Source organism: Mesoplodon mirus (genome assembly GCF_964341445.2).
Source record: "Mesoplodon mirus genome assembly, chromosome: 14".
Lineage (NCBI taxonomy): Eukaryota > Metazoa > Chordata > Mammalia > Artiodactyla > Ziphiidae > Mesoplodon > Mesoplodon mirus.
Genome location: NC_138990.1, coordinates 31,513,240 through 31,536,785, shown reverse-complemented (window position 1 = coordinate 31,536,785; position 23,546 = coordinate 31,513,240). Strand labels below are relative to the sequence as shown.

At 38.9% G+C, this 23,546-nt stretch overlaps 1 protein-coding gene across 2 annotated transcripts in view; it reads right to left on the bottom strand.

The window, feature by feature from the left end:
- TAF1B (TATA-box binding protein associated factor, RNA polymerase I subunit B) overlaps positions 1–23,546 on the bottom strand; it is a 59,544-nt gene that overhangs the window by 12,294 nt on the left and 23,704 nt on the right. For both annotated transcript variants that reach the window (XM_082642478.1, XM_082642479.1), the window contains 4 exons: positions 19,314–19,413; positions 6,387–6,534; positions 1,275–1,452; positions 659–705 (listed from right to left, as the gene is read on the bottom strand). In XM_082642478.1, coding sequence (XP_082498604.1) covers positions 659–705; positions 1,275–1,452; positions 6,387–6,534; positions 19,314–19,413 — 473 coding nt within the window. The remainder of the gene's footprint in view (positions 1–658; positions 706–1,274; positions 1,453–6,386; positions 6,535–19,313; positions 19,414–23,546) is intronic.

Genomic DNA, 23,546 nt, shown 5'->3' with positions numbered 1-23,546 from the left:
CTACTTGTCTGCCTGTTTGTCATTTACACAGCAGTCACTATGCGGCAGATACTCCAGGCACTTTACAAATACTGGCGGCCTAACAGGGATAGACATGCTTAGTCCGCTAGTTACGATTCAGTGTTTTAAACAACTAAGAGAAGTCTGGACAGGAGTGGCTGTGGCAGGGTCATCGGTTCTGGTTTGGGAAGAGGTGGGCTGGGGAGTGGGTGTGAAGAGAGGCTGAAGAGGGCATTTATGTTGCATCTTGAAGCATGAAGATGGACTTGCCAGGGATAGAAGGAGTTGGGGGTGAGAAGGAAGGAACACTTCAGGTAGAAGGACCAACGTGAGCAACGGTTGAGGCACTGGAATAGACGGTCCAGTCACAGCGCTGCCAGGAAGTTCACGGTCTAGTATGGCTAGTGAGTAGGAGCTGGGAACTAAAGAGCAGGCTGGCCTTTACACACAGTAGGAAGCCACTGAGGTTTTTTAGTAGCCTTGAGATATAATTAAATAACTATACATATAAAACATTCTGGTACAAGGTACAATTTGTATAAATGTATATGTATATGTGCATGTGTATATTTCTCAAAGTTCCTTCGCTGTATTTATTGTATCTTTTAATCCACCATTTACAATCACTTTGAATTTGATTCATAAAAAAAGTAAGTACCTTCTTCATTCTTTTCATTATATTTCTCAGCAATATTAGACAAAGACCTGGAGATACAAATAAACAAATCAATTTATTTAGAAATCATTTATTGGAAGACAGTTAAATTTTGAATTCTTCTGAAGGAAACGTATAGAACAGTACTTGAAACTGATGCCAACTTTTAATGGAGAAGCTATCACTGAAACAGGGAAGGAGACACTATAAATACTGCCACTCTTTGTTGGCATTTTAAGACTCTTTTACTTTCCAAAATAATCTTTGAAGACACGTAGTGCCAGAAGCCTAAAGGTATACAGATGAAGTGCTAACTGACCCTTTAGGATTTGTGTATGATGATTTAAAACTCAGGCATCAGTAGAGCCATGAGAAACGTGTGTCCACCTAAGAATAGGAAGAAAACATGATCCAAACAACCTACTAAGGGAAAATGAGATCTCTCACAACTAGCTGAGTCAAAATGTTACATAAGAAGTAACTGTTGCTACTAGTCAATGTTCTATTAACACCTGAGAGTCTCTATTTTCTACTGAGATGTAGCATATGGATTCCTTTACCCTGAAGAATTAGGTAAAAACAATACAATTGTTTCCTCATAAAATCGACATACACTTACCATTCTAAATTGTCATCCAGTAAAAAGAGCAGTTTCAATACCACTACAATGACAGCTACAGCTTGTACATCATATTTAACAGTTTTTGCCTTTTTAGCTATAGGATCAAATGTTAGAAAATCCACTTCTCCCATTCCAGTCACTTTTACCACGTGGCAGGTTAAATCATGCATTTCATCTGTTGAAGAATAAAACAGTAAAATGTGAATTAAATTCTCTGGCTAACTAGACTATACTAATGTGTATATCTATGAGATAAGCTTATCTTAAAATATGATACTATGCTAGAACTCTGAGACATACATTTTGTAAATAAAATAAACCAAGAAATGATATTTGTATAGAAAAATGAACGGTTGAATGCTAGCAAGGAGTATCTTCTCCTATTTTCACTTCCCCAAACATCTGTTATTTATAGGATACATCTTGCCACCTAATGCACAGCCACACATCGTTTTTCTATTGTTTCATCCATGTTTCTTGTCTGTGTTTCTACAGCAATTTGCATTTACCTGAAACTGACTCTCCTGTAAGACCAAGAGCTTCTCTAAAAACGCACACTCACTCACCAGCAGGAAGCCTGGCTAGCACACTGGAAGCCTGATGTGCATCTCACTAGCTGCACTGCTTTCCCAAAGAAACTATATGCTCAGCACAGACTGCATCTATTATTCAAGGCTGAATAATGTGGGACTTGGAGCCAGAAAATCTACAGCCTATGTATTTAGGTTTTCTAATCATTAGCTTTGTGACTCCAAATTAGAGTCACCTAACCTCAGTTTCTTAATTTGTAAAATGGGTTATGGTGAGGATAAACATTCAATAAGATAGCACAAGTGAACATACTTTGAAAGCTCTAAATTACTAAGCAAATTTCTTTACTCACTAATTTAAGTACCTAGGATGTACCATATTCTATTTTAATTAAATTCAAGTAGAATGGCTATTATTTATAAAGCATAATAAATTGTATTGTACTGAATCTCCTACATGCATTCAGTCATTATATCCTATTGATTCTATTCTCTTAATGTAGTATACAATACTTTAATTTTATAATAGTATATATAATATTACACACAGCATATATATTACCATATATAGTATATAGTATTATATATAGTATATATTATTATATATAGAATTATTACTATAAAGAATGGCATTTCTTGAAAAATGTCTCCCCTATTTATTTAAAATTAATTATCTTGAAACTGTTTCTCTTATGCCAAAAGTACAGAGTAATAAAAAAGCAAGTGGAAGACATTATGAGGAAGGACGCCAGGACAGCAGAGAAAAAGTAAGCAGTACAGGATGCTGAACTGAGCATTACGTGGAAAGAACATCAGCTCTGGAATGGGACGGCTGGGTTGAAGTACGCACTCAGCCATCTACCAGCCAGGCGTCGCTCAGCTTGCCCATGTTTCATCTGTAAATGAGAATACCCACCTGCCCCCGCTTCCCACCCTCACAAATGAGGTAACATAGATGGAGGCACTTTGGAAACTCTGTAATAAAGTTCCCCACAAATTATATACTGATTGTGAAAGCTGCCAGAAGTTCTCTCTGGCAGGCTCCTCAGTCCCAGTATAAGGGACAATACTAAGAAATGTGTTTGGAGTTCACTCAAAGCCATCAAAGAGGCAGTGGTTACTCAGTAAGAGTGTGTGTGACATGCTTGCTAAAACCTTTCTACCGAGTTCAGAGACGACACTGTCATACGTAAAGGCACTGAGGAGGGGCATTTGTTGCCCCAGTGTGCTTAAAACCACTTTTAGCTTTCCGGGAAAGGGCCAAATACACAGGTTTCTTCTTTTTGATCAACAGCACCATAGAACTGATAGTACTGTAGACAGCAAACTTTCGATTTTGAAAATGGCAATATTCTAGAGGTCTTCTTATAATCTTACGGGTGCTTTGTCAATCAATGACACATTTTACAATATAAATCCTAAGGTGTAAGGACTTCCCTGGTGGTGCAGTGGTTAAGAATCCGCCTGCCAATGCAGGGGGCATGGGTTCGAGCCCTGGTCTGGGAAGATCCCACATGCCGTGGAGCAACTAAGCCTGTGCGCCACAACTACTGAGCCTGCGCTCTAGAGTCCGTGAGCCACAACTACTGAGACCACGAGCCACAACTACTGAAGCCCGTGTGCCTAGAGCCTGTGCTCCACAACAAGAGAAGCCACTGCAATGAGAAGCCCGCACACGGCAATGAAGAATAGCCCCTACTCGCCGCAACTAGAGAAAGCCCGCGAGCAGCAACAAAGACCCAATGCAGCCAAAATAAATTAACTAATTAATGAAAAAAACAAAATCCTAAGGTGCAGGAACTATTACATGTTAGTCTGTTGATCTATTTTGTGTGTTGTTTCCCCCCCACAATTAAGTAATACAAACTCAGTACAGGACATTTACAAGATACATAAAGGTAGAAGAAAGGAAAAAAGGCATTGCCATAGCTTAGAAATAGCACTTCAATATTTTGGTATATTTATTTCTAATATGTTAATGAATATTTTAATTTTATGTAGCTATGCTTATATAGAATTTTATAATTTGGCCCATTTCATTTTTTATTATAACAAACATTTGCCACGTTTTATATACTCTTCACAAACATGATTTTAAAAGCTGCATAATGTTCCACTGAATATACATAACATTGTTTACTTAAACAGTACCTTTCTGCTGGATATTTATTTCTAATTTTTCAGTATAAATAAGCAGGTCAATAACATTTGTGTATAATTTTTTTCCTGTATTGCAAATTATTTCTATTGACCAGTTTGTGAGAAGTAAACTTTCTCTATCCTGGTTCTTTTTAACGCAGCCTCCAAAGAGGCACTTAAACATACCAGATGCTACTAGTGTCCCTCTGCCTATTATGATGGTTTTAATTCCACTTGTCACTCTCAGGAAGAGTTAGGTAAGAAATAGTATTAAATCACACACACTGGTCAGAAAATACTGCCACCCTCATCTCTGTCCAACAGCAACTACGTGAGCTACACACTTTCCATAACCCAGCCCGTGTCAGTTACGTGTTGGTAATTCCTTGTATTCCTTCCATATCTCAGCATTCCCATTATAAGCTCAGGATTTTGGAGTGTATGAGAGAACACAGGAGCTTTCCATATTTTGAAAGAACCATCAAAAAAGTAAATGAAAAAACCAAAATCCAAAACAATAATCTGATCTATGTAACATGCCAAAGCGCAGAAATCAGACTTTACAAATTCTGGAATCTTTTTTAAAAAAATTAATTAACTTATTTAGTTTTGGCTGCTACGTTGGGTCTTCCTTGCTGCGCACGGCATTTCTCTAGTTGCGGTGAGCGGGGGTTACTCTTTGTTGCGGTGCGCAGGCTCCTCATTGCAGTGGCTTCTCTGTTGTGGAGCACGGGCTCTAGGCACGCGGGCTCAGTAGCTGTGGCATGCAGGCTCAGTAGTTGTGGCGCACGGGCTCTAGAGCACAGGCTCAGTAGTTGTGGAGCAAGGGCCCAGTTGCTCCACGGCATGTGGGATCTTCCCGGACCAGGGATAGAACCTGTGTCCCCTGCATTGGCAAGTGGATTCTTAACCACTGCACCACCAGGGAAGTCCCCAAATTCTGGAATCTTAATCAAATAGCTGGTGACTTCTGAAATCTTAACCAGAGACGTACATTCCTTAGCTTAATAAATGATGTATTTGGGGCTTCCCTGGTGGCGCAGTGGTTGAGAGTCCACCTGCCGATGCAGGGGGCACGGGTTCGTGCCCCGGTCCGGGAAGATCCAACATGCTGTGGAGCGGCTGGGCCCGTGAGCCATGGCCACTGAGCCTACGCGTCCGGAGCCTGTGCTCCGCAACGGGAGAGGCCACAGCAGTGAGAGGCCCGCGTACTGGGGAAAAAAAAAAAAAAAAAAAAAAAAAGACGTATTTGAAAAGTTTAAATTACTTTTTTCCTTTTCAAAAAAAATTTTAAAAGTACAGACTTAATATTTACATTTGCATATATATGTTACGCCAATTTATGTTTATGTTTATAGTTAAAATTATACCATACATACAGTTTTACATATTGCTTTTTTCATATAACATATGTATTTTCCTCCCCTATTAAAAATACATTCAATCACATTTTTTATATTGCTTAAGCAATAATATAGTCACACCATGTTTGTATTTTCTGTTAAGAATAGAAATCCTGAATTTCTCACATTTCTAGTTTAGCAAGAAATTCAGGAATGGATTCCATCGGCAGATTCCATTCGGGTTACCTGTGTCTTGGTATAATGTGAACAACAGCTAGTAAGGCTGTCTTCACATTCTGTGTTTCATCCTACCAGACTTGGAACTCAATTTCTTTTAGGGACTGGAAATAGCAATATATTAGCAAACAACAAAAATGTTACCATAGATTAACTTCTGGATTTTTTTTTTAATTAATTAATTTATTTATTTATTTATTTTCGCTGTGTTGGGTCTTCGTTTCTGTGCGAGGGCTTTCTCTAGTTGTGGCAAGTGGGGGCCACTCTTCACCGCGGTGCGCGGGCCTCTCACTATCGCGGCCTCTCTTGTTGCGGAGCACAGGCTCCAGACGCGCAGGCTCAGCAGTTGGGGCTCACGGGCCTAGTTGCTCCGCAGCATGTGGGATTTTCCCAGACCAGGGCTCGAACCCGTGTCCCCTGCATTGGCAGGCAGATTCTCAACCACTGCGCCACCAGGGAAGCCCCTGGGATTTTTAAAATTAGAATTCTTTATGTAATAATTATGCTTCATGCAAATGAAGAAGTGCTGCTTTTCTGGGGGGAGTGGGTGCCTAGGTAATTAATAACTCATACTGAAACATGTGTTACTTTACTTGTATTCAGCAAACTTACTGTAAAAACCGAACATATTCTCTCAAACTTATCCCTCACACCAAAATAGAACTCATTATTTCTGAAGTGTCCTTTTACCCATTTTAAATGGTCCAAAATATTTTAAGAAAGGATTTTAAAATTAAGCTTCATGTTACTATGGACCCCGTCAGGTGACTCTAATAGTCTCTGATTTGAGAAGATGCAATATATTGTTCATAATAATTTAGTAAGTCAAAGCTTGCTCATTATATACATCACTCACTTACCAGGGAGATTGACTTCCATCAAGTATTTCATACACAAGATGTTTGGATGAAGATAGCAGTCTTCAGTTATGTCTGGAAAACGTGGCAAATCTAAAAATATGGCAACTTCAATTATTTTTTTATAGATATCTTCATAGTTAGGCCAAGACTGGAATGAAAAAGATAGTCAAGGTAGCAATTTTTGCAACACAAATTATTTTAAAAACTACTTTCTGATTTTAAAAGTAATATGGGGACTTCCCTGGTGGCACAGTAGTTAAGAAGCTGCCTGCCAATGAAGGGGACATGGGTTCGAGCCCTGGTCTGGGAAGATCCCACATGCCGCGGAGCAACTAAGCCTGTGCGCCACAACGACTGAGCCTGCGCTCTAGAGCCTGCGAGCCACAACGACTGAGTCTGAGCTCTAGAGCCCGTAAGCCACAACTACTGAGCCCGAGTGCCACAGCTACTGAGTCCGTGTGCCTGGAGCCCATGCTCTGCAACAAGAGAAGCCACCGTAATAAGAAGCCCATGTACCGCAACGAAGAGTAGCCCTCGCTCACCACAACTAGAGAAAGCCCATGCGCAGCAACAATGACCCAACGCAGCCAAAAAATAAAATAAATTAAAAAAAAAGTTTTTAAAGTAAAAAACAACAAAAAAATAAAAGTAATATGCATTCATTGAATAAAATTTGGAATGTAGAGAAAAGCACTAAGGGGAAACGCCCATAAATCCCAAATTTCCTCACCAAGCAGTTTTAAACAGTAATAGTGGTAAATTAAAATCTATCTGGCTCATAAAACTCTTACTGGCCTTACCCATGGTATAGTGAAATCATTACTTCTTGCCAATCATGGAAGAATCTGGTATACAGCTACAACCCAACTGGAGTTACAATGTCGTCATAATCACTCCAAAGCACGACTTCCCTCTCACCCTCCTTCACCGGCACCCTCTCACCAATCTTCAAATTCACAGCTAACAGATTTAGCTCAGTGTTACATAATATTCACATGCTTCTATGTGAGAGATGACACCAGGGTTTAAGTCTAATAGATAAAAATGTGCAATTCATGGGCTTCCCTGGTGGCGCAGTGGTTAAGAATCTGCCTGCCAATGCAGGGGACACAGGTTCGAGCCCTGGTCTGGGAAGATCCCACATGCCGCGGAGCAACTAAGCCCGTGAGCCACAACTACTGAGTCTGCGCGTCTGGAGCCTGTGCTCCACAACGGGAGAGGCCGTGACAGTAAGAGGCCCGCGCACCGCGATGAAGAGTGGCCTCCGCTCGCTGCAACTGGAGAAAGCCCTCGCACAGAAACGAAGACCCAACACAGCCAAAAATAAATAAATAAATTAAAAAAAAAGAAAAACTCAAAAAAAAAATGTGCAATTCAATCTTCTATTTTCCCACATTAAGAGCCTATAAGAGTGTCTTATAGAATTCAGGAAAATCTATGAGCTAATATTAATAAATTAATTCTCTTCACTTTAAGATCACCCTTGTAGTTTATTGGGTATGCTACTTATATTTCTGCAATTTCCAAACATTCTTCTTATTAATACTACATATAATTTTTCCTCATTTACTCATCCACTCACATAAAAATATTAAATTTAGAGTCTATTCTATGCAAGATACTTTGGGAAATATAAAGATGAATAAAGTGATCTCTTCAAGGAGTTTATACTCTAGAAAAGGGATCAGGGTACAAAAATAACTATAGAATAAGATAGAAAGTTATCGAGTACTACAAGCAAGATTTTTTTTTTAAGGCTTATGGGATTTCAGAAAAACTAACATTTCTGATATGGCAGGACCCCATTAAAACTAGGCCTAAATACAAACATTCTGAAACCTGTTCAGCAGTATCTGTTAAAGTTGAGTGTGGACATATTCTACAGCAAAGCAGCTCTAGCTACATATACCCAACAGAAATGTGCATGCAGTCCATGAAAAGACAGGCACTAGAATATTCATAACACTATTTGTGAAAGTCCCAAGCTAGAAACTACCCAAATGCCATCAGCAATAGAGTAAGTACAGGAATAACTATCTAGTAAATTTTGATACAGTCTCACAGTGGAACATTATACGGCAAACAAATGAATGCTCTACATGCAACAGTATGAATGAATCTTCAAAACATAATGTTAAAAGAAGCCAGATGCAAAAGAGAATGACTCCATGTATGTAAAGTACAAAACTTAGCAACTCAGCACCGAACTTCTAGTCCATACGGTTAGAAGTCAGGAGAGTGATTGATTACTCTTGGAGTCATGGAGGTAATGACTGCAAGTGAGCATAAGGGTGGAGCTCCTAGGGTGCTAAGGTTGTTTCCTGATCTCGGGGCTGGTTCAGGTTATGAAAATTCATCAGGTTGGGTACATGTGTGATATGTTCACTTTTCTGTAGGTATGCCTAGTTAAAAAAAAAAAAGTGGTAAGAGAGAAAGATAATATCGGTTCAATAAACTATTTTGTGTAACAGAATCACTTCATACATCGCCTTGTAGGAGAAATAATCTAACTGGCAAATTCAGAGTTGGAAAGACCTTTGAGTCTTTGGTCTAAGTATATGGTCTAACTTTACAAAATCCCCAGCAGGTATATGTCTAGCCCTTCTTATAAATCTCCAGTGATGGGAACTCAATACCTTCCCTGAAGGTAGTCTATTCCATTTTTAACGGGTTTAATCATTAAAAAGTTCTTCCTTATTCTAAGCAAAAATCTGTTTCCCAACAATTTGTGCCAATAATACCATTATGTCATGTCTTGCCCATTTTCTAAATGTGTGAAGGTGTTTGGAAGCCAACTGAAGGAATGAGTATTTCTCTGTTAAATGTTTCTTTGGTACATTCAGCTCATATGCAATTATAAAGCACAAGGAAATGCTTTATAATGGTACAAGAGTATGCTTATAGGGACTTCCCTGGTGGTTCAGTGGTTAAGAATCCATCTTGCAATGCAGGGGAAGCTGGTTCGATCCCTGGTCTGGGAACTAAGATCCAGCACGCCGCGGAGCAACTACGTCCACGTGCCACAACTAGAGAGCCCGCACGCCGCAACTAAGACCCGATGCAGCCAATAAATAAATAAATATTTTTTAAAAAGAGTATGCTTATAGAAAGCAATCAAAGCGTTAACTATGCCTGATTTTACTTTGCCTGAGGTTACAACCTTTTTTGTATTGTATTTATTTTGATACCACTATTTCAATGTCTAAACTCAAGTTTTATGAGGAAAAAAAAGGCTTTCAATTAGCTATATTATTAACATATGATTAATCTGTAGCTGAAGAATACAAAGTAAATTTCTGTCAATCCAAAATAGCAATGTGGCCTTTCAAGTCTTTTTTTTAAATGTTGAGATACAGTAATTCTACTTGTACACTAAAATACTATTAATTGTATTCTAATCTGTGAAATTAAAAGAGAAAAAAGGAAAACATATATTCTCAGTGACTTTTGGCAAAAGCTTTTTTCTTTATAAAATTAACTTATTTAGACATCTGCTGCATTTTGCACAAAATCTGAAGCATCTTTTCAAGTTAAAACAATTAACATTACTGACAAGATTTATGGCAACCCTAATCCTTTCAAATAATGAAGGTAGGAGATGAAATTAAGTACTTTTATCTGCAAACAAAACAAACACTAGAGCAGTGAATGTTCCCCTTTGAAAAACAACCATCTCAAAAAACCAATTTAACGGATGATAAATTCATGACAAGTAATTGCAAGGTCATTAATGAAAAGGAATCTGGTAAGCTAAAAATACTTAATATATGTATAAAACATCCACAGTAACATCCGCTCCCTTCCGCCTCCGACACCACTTGAAGTGGTGGCCCAATTGTCCCTGCAGGGCTGGCTATGGACTAACCTCCCTAGACATCTGCTCCTATTCCAACCAAGGCAGGCCCCTCTTGAACCACTAGCTCAGCAAAGTATCCAACCTTGGGCAGAAGGCTGGGAGTACTGTTACACAGCATTGTTTTAGAGAATGTGATCACAGTGTCACATTTTTCTTTCTGTCCCATTGTCCTTAGCCTGGAGAGGTGAAGCAGGCTCTAATTTTGACAAGATTGCAAAACATGGATATATAATAATTACAGTGAACATTTAATGACTGCGTTAGAATAGTCTTACTTTGACTTTTAGAAAATGCATGCATGTACAGAACACACCCAAGGAAAGGGTCTCATAGAAGCTGCTGGGTCTTTGTATTTTCATTTGGCATGGGGAATCTCTGATTTATTAAGTAGAATAAGAGGACTACCAGAATCCTGTTTAAAACTTTGCATGTTTAGTTAAGGTATAATAGCACTTTGTTTTATACTGGTCTTTGGTAATCTGTTAATTAGTCTTTTTTTTTTTTTTTTTGCGGTACGCGGGCCTCTCACTGTTGTGGCCTCTCCCATTGTGGAGCACAGGCTCTGGACGCGCAGGCTCAGCAGCCACGGCTCACGGGCCCAGCCGCTCCGCGGCATGTGGGATCTTCCCGGACCGGGGCACGAACCCGTGTCCCCTGCATCGGCAGGCGGACTCTCAACCACTGCGCCACCAAGGAAGCCCTAATTAGTCTACTTTTTACCTCAAATTTTTTGTAGAATAAGATGTAATAACAAAAGAATGACAGAGGCAGAGATGAGAAAACTAGTCTGTACTGCTCAAAGCACCATTACTATCAGTACCACTTGCAAGATGCTTGCATAAAATATTCCTGGATCCCACACCAGACTTAATAAATCCATCCCTAACACTAGGACTAAGAGTCTGTAGTTTAAACAAGCTCTCCACAATATTCTTGTGCGAAAAATAAAATAAAATGAAGTGGCTCTCAACCTCATTTTTCTTGTAGCCTGGAAGGGACCCTCAGATGGTTTTACGTCACAAGCTTGATAAGAGAAGCACACCCACGAATTCCAGTGATGGTTAAGACGTTGTGGGAAGCCAGGAACAGAAGAACACATCAGCTGCTTTCTATTCATGCTGCCTGGCAGTAGTAATTCTGGGAGGGAGTGGGAGTGAGGGAAACTGAGAACACCTGTTATCATTACACTCGCCTTAATTTCCCTCAGGTCGATTTCAAACCTGTTAGATTATTACTCTAACAAAGCTTTGCACAAACAATCCCAAGAGCTACCCACGGCCTACAGAGTAAGATGGTGAAACAACCTAGAGTTTGAAGACTCAGAGTGTTATCAAAACTTGATCCAACAAGACAGTCATTTGGAGAGGCTGAAAGAGGGACTGACAGCTCTGGAGGAGTCTTTTTCTTCCTTCAACCAACGGGCCCTAGTTTCACAAAGGGTGTAAGATTGCTCCAAGTCAAACTGAATCATCATGGCAAAGTGCCACGCAGTGGGTCTGGCTGAACCAGCATTACATCTTTTCTTTTTACTCATTCAGAGAGGATGCTGTTGATCAACATTCAAAACACTGGAGATGTACTTTGGAGTGAATTTCCAGTTTCCTCTTTATTACTTCTTGCTGAGTCTAGTGAGGGATGATGAAATGACTAATTCTTAAGAGGATGTAGAATTACTGTCAAGGACCATGGTGGAATAACATGTATGTTACATATTAACTGTTAAGAAATTGGTCTGTGGGTTTTAAAATACATAAAAATAAAGAAATTCAAGGCTGAAAAGATAGAAGTATCCCTACTGTGTGTTAAGCCATCGGCAGAATAAATTCTATTGTAATAGAGATAAGTGTGTCTAGGTCCAACCTTGGTTCAAGCAGCAATTTGACTATTTGGTACTCCATATGGAGATGGTATCCCTGAAAAAGAATAGATTTTTAGTGTATTCTACCAGATGACCTGAAAGATTTTTGCTAGAAGTAACTGATGCTTCAAATCAGCACCACACTTCAGAAACTTGACTCAAAAATAAAGCAGCAGAAGAGGCGGAGCCAGAAAAAGGAGGAGGAGGTTACCTTTAAATTGAAACACGGACCTCCCTCGTGGTGCAGCGGCTCAGAATCCTCCTGTCAATGCAGGGGACATGGGTTCGAGCCCTGGTCCGGGAAGGTCCCACATGTCACGGAGCAACTAAACCCATGTGCCACAACTACTGAGCCTGTGCTCTAGAGCCCAGGAGCCACAACTACTGAGCCCGCTCACTGCAACGAAGAGTAGCCCCCGCTCTCGGCAACTAGAGAAAGCCCGCATGCAGCAACCAAGACCCAACGCAGCTAAATAAATGAATTAAATAAATAAATAAATTTATTTTTAAAAATAAATTAAATAAATATGGAAAATGAAACAGCTACCTACCAGCAGTTGGGAATCACAACTCAGAAAAAGGAGATGGTTGGAAATACTAAAACTTAATTTGCACACCTGTCTCCTCTCCTGAACTTTGCTCTTAAGTCAGGGTGATGGCAGGAAGACTCAAACTCTTATGGCCCGCTTGTCAGAAGAAACAAACCACATCAATACTCTGTACTCTGTATTCCATTACCCTATGTTTTAAAGTGAGTTTTGTCAGATTTGTTGTTAGTGGGACAGAGGGGCCCACTTAATTAACAGAACAATTTAATGGAAAGAAACAGTTCACACAGGATCAAGGTTTAAGGGTCTTTAAACCTTTTTTCCCCCTTCCCTTTGATTTGTTTTTAAGGTGTGCTCAACTTTCTGGAATAACAAAACCAAAACCAAACCAAACACAGAAGAAAAACAGTCCCCAGCAGCCCACACACACAAAACCCCACTGGCATTATCTTCATCACCATCTCCTAGAACAATTGCACCCTTTTTCATTTCTGGTGGAGGTACAGCTGCTGAAGAAGCCAAGACTTAGTAGAGAAAGCTAAGACATGGAAGGAGGAAAGAAAATGCTGCCTTTGTTAATGAAAAGCTGTTTCCACTTAAAAGTTTCAACATACTATGGAATAGTGAATGCGCTTTTGTAAGCAAAGGCAAAGCATACAATGAAGAAAAGCTGCCTGTCAATTAAGTAAACAGTCATTTGAAGACATCCCAAAACTTCTCCATTTTTCTTGAAAAAGTGGGGGAGGGGAAGAAGGGAATATGGACTACTACTAGACATGGCTGAGGATGTGTCTACAAGGTATAGTAAATATGACACATAGGGCTTCTAGAGTGCTATAGATTTATTTAATTATAATACTAAGAAATCACAAGGCTAATATGTTTTTTAAAAGACCACAAGGCTATAATAAATTGTTCTAGCATGCATTAAAAATGGAGTGCTTGGGAAAGCATTTTATTGAATTTCACAAATATTCCAGTGAGTTTATTTTCCCTCATGAAGCAATGCCTTAAGACAGGTAAGGACAAGCTAGAGTTTCTGTTACACAACAGCAGGCTCTTGTGATAAACCTGATTACAATACCCTGTCAGAGGTGAACTTCCTGCTTTGCTGTTAAAAAAAAAAAAAAGTACAGTGCCTCACCCTTATTCTTAGTGTTGTTTTGAAGCAAAGATTCAGCTGAGAAAAAGCTAATGCTACATGCACCTGTTAACCCAAACTTAAAACAAGACTTCCTATTGCAAAGGAAAATTAACAAGGAATAAAAATGTCAGAAGAAATGACAAAGCACTGTAATATATTATTCACGGAGGAAGGATAAAATGAATTCCACATGCATTATGATTCACAAAACAGTTCAATTCGCATTTTTAGTCTGCTAGAATTATCTTAATGGCTGTAAATCTATCAGCAGTAGCAAAAAATACTTTTTTATATTCAAAGTCTAATCTTCTGGAAGTTTGTGGTGAATACATTATTTTATGTGAAATACAGTCTTGGTCCTGGGGATGAGGTCATTTCAGAAACATGCTGTCGACTTGCACAGACCAAGATAAACCTTATGAATAAATACGAATTTATGAACTGATGACCAACTGAACAGGAGGCAGTTATTTGTTTTGGCCCCAGGATCAGAGCTGGGAAAAACCTGAGTCCTCCTTCTTAAGATGTGCCTGTCCTCCAAATATTCTGCTGACTGTGGAATACTTATGTTCAAGTTTCACATATCTGTACTAAAGCAGATTAAAAGCTGTTATCCAAAAGAGTAGACAATCCCCAAATAATTTTGATTTGATTTTGGCAGGGTTACGTGATTATTTTTGTAGCAGGCTAACCTTTGTCATTATTCAGTTTTCCTTAGATGAGTATAAAACTTGGTTCTCATTCCTCCTCTTGGGAAGCAGAGGTAGGGGGAGAACTGGGCTGGGCATGCTGGGTACTAGGGGTGGGTATTGGCAAGGGATCAAACTAAATCACAGATAATTCACATAAAATCACTGGTTTCACTTAGAAAACATGAGGCATGATTCTCCTAAAACAAGTATCATCAATGTAGCCTCAAACATACATTTTCTGACTAGAGTAATTTACTATTGGTTTCAGTATATTGGTGAACAGTACAAATAACTGGTAAGATTATTTATCTCACACACTGGTTTTCATGAGTGATACTGACACACCCATAACTCAGTTTTTTAAATGTCCTTGCTTATAAGCAGAAGTTATATCCCTTACACATTTACCACTAAAATATCAGTGGAATGCTTTTTAATTTTTTCAATCAAATGCCACTATTTAATAGCCTCTGGGTATATTATATAATAAATACAAAAGAAGCAGCCTGGATGTTTATTACTTAGGTGGAAAAAAATCCCCAACAAATCTATTTGAAATCTTCTCTAAATAAAGTATTTAAACTAATTCTGTTTTTCAGCTATTTCAAATCATTTAACCAATAAACACAGAGCTCTTACCATGTATACATGATTATTATATATTAGGTCTTATGTATGATAAAATAGAAGCATTACACATGATTCCTACTCTCAAAGACTAGTTAGGGATGCAAGAAATATACAAACAAACCCGACTGTCACACCTGCCAGTGTGCTCCTTCTCTAGTCCTCCCTCTGTGCCTTCCCCTCCAGAGGTAACTAGTATCCTGAATTTTGCTTACCATAAACTTATTTTTTTTAAAGTTTTATCATGCACATAAATATATTTATATAAATATATTTAGCTTAACTTCTTTTGTGAGCTTAACAAAAATGATATCATACTGTATGTAGCTTCCTAAGTCTTGCCTTTTACACTCAACAGAATGTTTCTTAGAGTCATTCCTGTTGCTTGTGGCTGTAGTTGATTCATTTTCATAGTTGTTTAATATACCATGTCTGACTATGTCACATTTTATCCATTTTCCTTGATAGACATTCAGATTGCTTTCAGTTTTGTTGTTTTGTTTTTTCATTACCTAGCTGCCTTCTTTAGCCTTGAATCCCCAAACACAAAACTCCATCAATAGAAAACTAGTCAGGTAAATTGTGGCATATCTATACTGTGCAGCTTCTAGAAAAATAAAAAGTTAATAAGTAAATTGCAGTTATATAAGAGAATATCCCTACTCTTAGAAAATATACACTAAAATATTTAGGGATGATGGGCCATGATAAATGTAACTTACCCTCAATGATTCAGAAATAGAATTACATAGATAGATACATAGATAGGGAAGAACAGCACAAAGGATAAAATAAAATATTAACAAGAGTTGAATCTGGGTAAAGGATATATTTTTATTTTTGCAGCTTTTCTATAAATCTAAAATTATTCCAAAATAAAAAGTTAATTGAAAAAAAAGCTAAGATACAAGTGAAAAAGGTAAAGTGCAATAGTTACTGTTACCAAGACATAATCTCATATATTTTTATGCTTATACTTTCTATCAAAATCTCTACAAGAAATCGCTCCCCTATTTTACATACCCCTGTCCCCTCAACTCAAGATTAATTTAAAAATAGTCAACAAGAGATTATTACTAGGCAAGTATTTCATAACACTCAGCTAAAAAGCATCTGAATATTGACTCTATTTCTAAATGTCTAAAAATGAGTATTTAGAACAATTCTGTTTCTGCCCTTAAAGGATTAACTACTATGGGAAACTACTACAGGAATTGACTTCCCATGGTAAACACAGAACTGGAAAAAATATATGAAACAACAGTTTTAGGCATTGGATAACAGGAAGCACAGGACTATATAATCGCTGAGAGAAGAGAAACAAATGGCCCCAGATTACTGCCTGGAGGCAGTCTCCAAGCTGTACTGCAGGGAGCAGGGAGTGAAACAGGGCCCAGTGGTCTTGCTGAGTTAGCAGAGAGCGATTAGAGTTCCTGGAAGCTGAGGTGGCTATAATTTGCAGGCAGAGTACCAATGAGGATAAAACTGCAGAGAGAGAACTCTGGAGGTCTGCAAAGGGGTCCTCTCAAGTCTTTGGCTGAGTGCCAATCTGTGCATGTGTGAGAAAAAACCTGAGGCCAGGGGAGAAAAAAAAATCATTGGATTTTTCCAGTGAATCCAAACAATTCTCAGAGTTTGCATAAGGCACCAGCTGGAGTGGAGAGACTTCATAATACTGGGGGCTCTGGGTAGAGTCTTCCAAAGGGACATGCCTTAGTAGCGGGGCTTCCTTAGTCTCACAATATAGGCTCTGGAACAGCCATTAAAAAAACAAGCTTCTAAATGATCAAACTGATATCTAAGTTACCTAATCATACACCAGAACAAAAATCCAGTATTCAGCAACACAAAATTCACACTGTCTGCATCTAATCAAAATTACCAGGAATGCAAAGCAGGAAAATATGGCACATAATCAGGAGATAAATCAATCAACAGAAACAGACCCAGAAATAACAGAGATAACAGAATTAGTAGATGATAACCTTAAAGCAACTACTGTAAATATTGTCAATAAACTGGAGGATGTAAAAGAAAACATAAACATAACGAAGGAAACGAAAAAGATAAGACTAAAATGGAACTTCTAGAAATGAAAAATACAGAATCTGAAATGAAAAAATTACTAGATGGGTTTAACAGCAAATCAGACATTCAAGAAGTAAAGATCAGTGAATCTGAAGATACCATCGTAGAAACTATCCAAAACAAAACACACTGAGGAAAAGAAAAAGAACAGAAGCCTTAGTGAGCTGTGGTCTAACATGTAGTTGGAAGGAAGGAAGGAGAGAAGGAAGGAAGAGAAAGGAAGGGAAGGGAAGAGAAAGGAAGAGAAGAGAAATCAGACAGTCCTGTAGAAAGAAACATTTTTAAAGTGCTGAAGGAAAAGTACAAACCCAGAATTCTATACTAGTGAAAATGTTTTTTCAAAAATGAAGGCAAAACAAAGACATTTTTAGACCAAAAAGTGCCAGAAGAATTCACTGCCAACATATCTGTACTATAAGAAATGTTACAGGACATTTTTAGACAGGAAGAGTGCCAGAAATGGCAAAATGTGGGTAAATATGAAGTAGTTCTTCTCATTTTAATTTCTTAAAAAGATAAACAACTTTTTAAAGCAAAAATAATTCCGACGCATTGTGGAATATCTAACAGGTAAAGATAAAATGTTTAACACTAAGGGACAGGAGGAGGGAAGTGGAAATATATATATTCTTGTAAGGGTCTTACACTATACATGTACTGGTATATTATTGAGGCAGACTGTGGTACGTTAAAGATGAATTTTATAAACTCTAGAACAACCTCTTAAAAAATAGAGGTATGGTTAATAAATCAATAGTAGAGATAAAATGGAATCATAAAAAAATCTTAATTCAAAAAAGGCAGGAAAAGAAGAAACAAGAAATTAAGACTAGATGGGACAAATAATAGTAAGATGGTAGAAAAACAGAACAAAAGACCATACAATGAGTAAAAGGCCTAAAGCACTGTAGTTCCAAGTCTGAGACTACCATCTGCATGACCTTGGCAAATCATTCTACCTGTCTGAGGTGTTTACTCACATGTAAAATTGGGAAGATGGTGGACCATACTCATGCAGGGGTTTAGTAAGGATCATAAATGTCTCCTGAATTAAACTGAAAACAATGTGAAGGTGGTGAAGGTTAGGAAAGCCTATGAAAATAATTCCTTAAGTGGGTAAATGGAGGATAATATTTAATATATATTTAGTACACTGAAAACCTTCTGATGAAGAGCACAGGGAAAATAACCTTTGAGTACTATAAATAGTGATAAAGACTCATAATTAAAAGGACAGAAGCGCTGCCATTGGAGACATCTGAAAAGAGATCTAAAAGAAGACTAACACAAGCAAAGGACTTAAGATAGTGCCTCTTGAGGGACTTCCCTGGTGGACCAGTGGTAAAGAATCCACCTTCCAATGCAGGGGATGCGGGTCTGATCCCTGTTCAGTGAACTAAGATCCCACATGCTGCGGGGCAACTAAACCCATGTGCTGCAGCTACTGAGCTCATGCACCTCAACTAGAGAGCCCACGTGCCGCAAACTACAGAGCCCACACACCCTGGAGCCTGTGCCACAACTAGAGAGAGAAAACCCACACGCCACAATTAGAGAGAAGCCTGTGCGCCGCAACGAAATATCCCACATGCCTCAATGAAGATCCTACGTGCCACAACTAAGACCTGACGCAGCCAAAAAGTTTAAAATAAATAAATAAATAAATAAATAAATAAATAAATAAATAAATAAATAAATAAATAAAATATATGCCTCTTGAAACAACATAATAACTTTCATCTCTTCTCTCCAAAGCAACATAGTGTGCAAATAACAACAAAAAATACTGTTTTTTAAATTTGAAATTACCTAAAGGTCTCTATATAAAACTTTTAGTCTCAACAATACACCTATTTGCAACGCACACACCTAACATTATAGCTGTATTTTGAGGATTGCGTAACCTAAAGGATTAGATGTAGCCACATAAGGAAAACAAAAAATAATAATTCTACTCTTCATTAAATTATGACTAATGTCCATATTTCAATAGAACAAAAACTAGATGACATTTTTAAAACTCCAACACCAAATAAGTCAGGAGAGGAATATAAATCACCAAATTACTCTTGTGTCTTATAAGTGACTACAAAGTAAAAAAGAAAATAACATACCTCTATAGCAAAGATTCCTTTGTCACGCCCATATAATTTCATCTCTTCTGGAAAATGCTGAAAAGCATTTATATAAGGAATATGTTCCTCTTCAACGAATCTATATTTTTAAAAAGAGTTTCAATAAAAGATATGTACTGATTTGGCAAAGTAAACAAAAGAGGTAAAAAATGTATTTCAAAGACAAGGTAAGAATCAGTTGAGTATACTGTATATCCTACATATATGTAAGGATAATTAATCTGAAAATATCTATTATTCTCTGTACCCTTGTGTGGAGAAAACATTTAGTTGATTAATAATCTCATACGTTTCTGCCCCAATAGACAAAATATTTCTAAAAAGTGTGTTTATCTTATTTGTCAATTTACCACCAGGCTTGCAGACATGGCATTCCTTCCTCCTATCCCTAGCTCCTCTCACATGATTAGCTCCTACTCATCTCTTAAATCACTTATTCAGCGAGATCTTCTTTGATCCCTGTTTTCCTTGTTTGAATACCTCCTTGCCCACCATTCGGTCTCCAGTACCTATGACAGTGCACGGTAGGTGCCTGTCACTGGAAGAACCATTAAACAAAGGAACATTTGTTCACCACTCCATCTCAATGTCTGGTACATAGTAGCTGATCAAATATTTTGAGTAAATTATTGAGTTTGAAGAAATTAGCACATATATATAAATAAACATACATACTTATTTACAATTCATTCATTCGTTCAACAGAAATTTATTGAGTACTATATACCCAACACTATTCTAGGCTGGGGGATACAGTAGTGAACAAATCAGTAAAATATTCTTGTTCCCATGGAGTTTACATTCTAGTGAAAAGAGAAAGATGACAAAACAAATAAGTGAAATTTATAGTATGTCAGATAGGAAAAACCAGTAAGAAAAATAAAGTAGAGAAGAATAGAGAAAGAGGGATGGGCACAGACTAACAGCATCCCATATACCCCTCCTAGCCAACAAACCACTACTCCAGGCACATCCCCTGGAAACAGTCTCTACTTATAATATTATACTTTTCAAAAGTTTCAATCTGTGACAGACTGGAAATTTAACAAATTGGCTCTTCATTACAGGTAATTTAAGAAGCACTGCTTTAGAGGAAAGTTGTGTCTGCCTGTAAAACATATCCTGAACCCCTTCACCTCGTTCCATTTCTATTACCACCACCCTCACCCAAGCCACTACCCTCTTGCTTTAAGTATAGAAAAGATCACCTGGTCTCCCTGCTTCCACCTGTGCCTGCCTAGAATCCACTTTCCTCACAGGTGCCTGAGTGATCTTGAAAACATTAATCAGATTATGTGTCTCCTGCTAAAATCTTCCAGGGGCTTTACTATCACACTTAAAGCCAGACTCCCAGTGGGAATGGGATTTCCTTTTGGAGTGATGAATATATCCTGGAAATAGAGGTGATGGTTGCACAACCTTGTGAATATACTGAAAACCACTGACTTGTACACTTTAAAAGGGTGAGTTGTATTGTATATGGACTATACCTCCAAAAAAAAAAAAAATCCAAACTCCTAACTTGGCTTACAGAGACCTCCATCCGGGCCCTGTTTATTATCTCCCTGTCCTCATCTTCCTGCTCCTCCTTCACGTTCTTACTCCCATCACTTTAGCTTCCTCGGCTCCTTGATCACACAGAGCCTGAAACTGCTTTAGAGCCTGGCACTAGCAGCCTCCCTCTACCTGGAATGCGTGTACTTCAGATATTCAGCTGCTGGTTCTATTTTCAGTCAGAGTGCAGCTTAAACTCCGCCTTCTCAGGGAGGCCTTCCCTACTAACCCATCTAAAGTAGCCATCTGGTCATTCTCTATCACATCATCCTACTTCAATCTTCTGAACAGCACTTCACTGTCCGATCGTTTTTTATTTGTATTTGCGCATCTGTTTCCTCCTCTAAAACTTCACGAGAGCAGGGACTTGATCTGTATATGGTTCACAACTGTATTTCAGGCGTCTAGACTCTAGAACACCACCTGTGTGTAGTAGGTATTCAATGAATATTTGTGGAACAAATACATGTTGGCTATTTTTATTTATTATTATTGTTATTGTTAGGTAGGTAGGGTTCTTTAAAGGCTATCTAAGGGTTATGAATTTATCCTAAGGACTACGGATGCTGCTAAAGGATTTAAACAGGGAAGTGACATGCAGGATCAGTATAAAATGTATGGGTATTGGGGCCAGGCTAATAATGTATTCCCTTCAAATCAATGTTCTTTAAGTAGTTTTTCAATAGTAGTTCTCAAACTTTAGCATCCATTAGAATCCCCTGGAGGGCTTATTAAAACAGAGACTACCAGGCCCTGTCCCCAGAGTTTCTGATTCAGAAGGTTAGAATGGGTCCAAGAATTTACATTTCTAACAAATCACCGGGTGATGCTGACGCTGTTGTTCGGGGGACTACACTTTGAGAAGAACCTGTGACTTAGAGCTCTTTTCTAAGAAAAGCAGAGAAAGGGGATCAGTGGTGAAGTCTCTTCTCCTATTGCTCCAAGCAGTTAAACTGGGTCCCAAATTCGTATGTCCCACAGAGCAAAATAAAAGCCCTCCAGCTAACTAGATCTAATCTCCTCGAAGGGAATTCCCCTCGGAGGGGGAAGGGAGGAAAGAGGGAGGAAAGGATAGAGGGAGACAGAGGGGTGGGGAGAGAGGCAGAAGGAGAGGGGGGAGAGAGAGACAGACAGACAGACAAAGGTGCAGGATCTTACCCCATCCTTCCAACCACACACAATATTATCCCTGAGAGGAATTTTCGGGCAAATATTACTTTCTCCATCTTGTGAGACTTCTAGGAGAGTTGCGTTACCCCCTTACAGACGGCCCTGCGCAGGATGGCTAACCCTGTTATCCAGCTCCAGTGACATGATTAGACTGCTGTTTCTATTACGATCCCTCTGGTTTTCAGGAGGAAATGGACAGGGGTGGCACAAGACTCACTTGGAAGGCTGCTAAGTAACCCAGGTGAAGATAGAGGGAATCGGGGAAAAATCGTTGGAGAGTTATTTTGGAAGTATAATTGAGAGGACATAATGATTAACTATACGTAGACAGAGGAAAGAGTCAAGGATGAGCCTCAGGTGGCTTATGGGATGCAACCTGGTGCAGGTATTTACGAAGAAAAGAAACACTAGAGGAGGAGCTGGACTGAGGAGAAAGATGATGAAGGAGTGTCCAGAAGGCAGGTGAATATATGAATATATGGGTCTGGCCCTCAGTAGACAAGTCTGGGCTGGAAATCCAGATTTGGGAATCATCATCATATAGATGGTAATTAAAGCCTTGGGAAAGGATGAGATCACCCAATGAGGGCATACAGAACAAGATGAGGTTTCTATTTATTTATTTATTTATTTTATTTTTGGCTGTGTTGGGTCTTCACTGCTGTGCATGGGCTTTCTCTAGTTGTGGTGAGTGGCGGCTACTCTTCGTTGCAGTGTGCAGGTTTCTCATTGTCACGGCTTCTCTTGTTGCAGAGCACGGGCTCTAGGCACGCAGGCTTCAGGAGCTGTGGCATGTGGGCTCAGTAGTTGTGGCTTGCGGGCTTTAGAGCTCAGGCTCAGTAGTTGTGGCATGTGGGCTTAGTTGCTCCGTGGCATGGGGGATCTTCCTGGGCCAGGGCTCGAACCCGTGTCCCTTGCACTGGCAGGCAGATTCTTAACCACTGTGCACCAGGGAAGCCCCAAGGTTTTTAGCTTAACAGTAAAATTCACTGAATCATGGACTCTCTGCATGTACTGCCTTTTGTGTTTTCTTTTAAACATCTTTATTGGAGTATAATTGCTTTACAATGGTGTGTTAGTTTCTGCTGTGTAACAAAGTGAATCAGCTATACTAACACTTATATCCCCATACCCCCTCCCTCTTGCGTCTCCCTCCCACCCTCCCTATCTCACCCCTCCAGGCGGTCACAAAGCACGAGCTGATCTCCCTGTGCTATGCGGCTGCTTCCCACTAGCTATCTATTTTACATTTGGTAGTGTATATATGTCCATGCCACTCTCTCACTTCGTCCCAGCTTACCCTTCCCCCTCCCCGGGTCTTCAAGTCCATTCTCTAGGTCTGCATCTTTATTCCTCTCCAGCCCCTAGGTTCTTCAGAACCTTTTTTTTTTTTATATTCCATATATATGTGTTAGCATACAGTATTTGTTTTTCTCTTTCTGACTTACTTCACTCTGTATGACAGACTCTAGGTCCATCCACCTCACT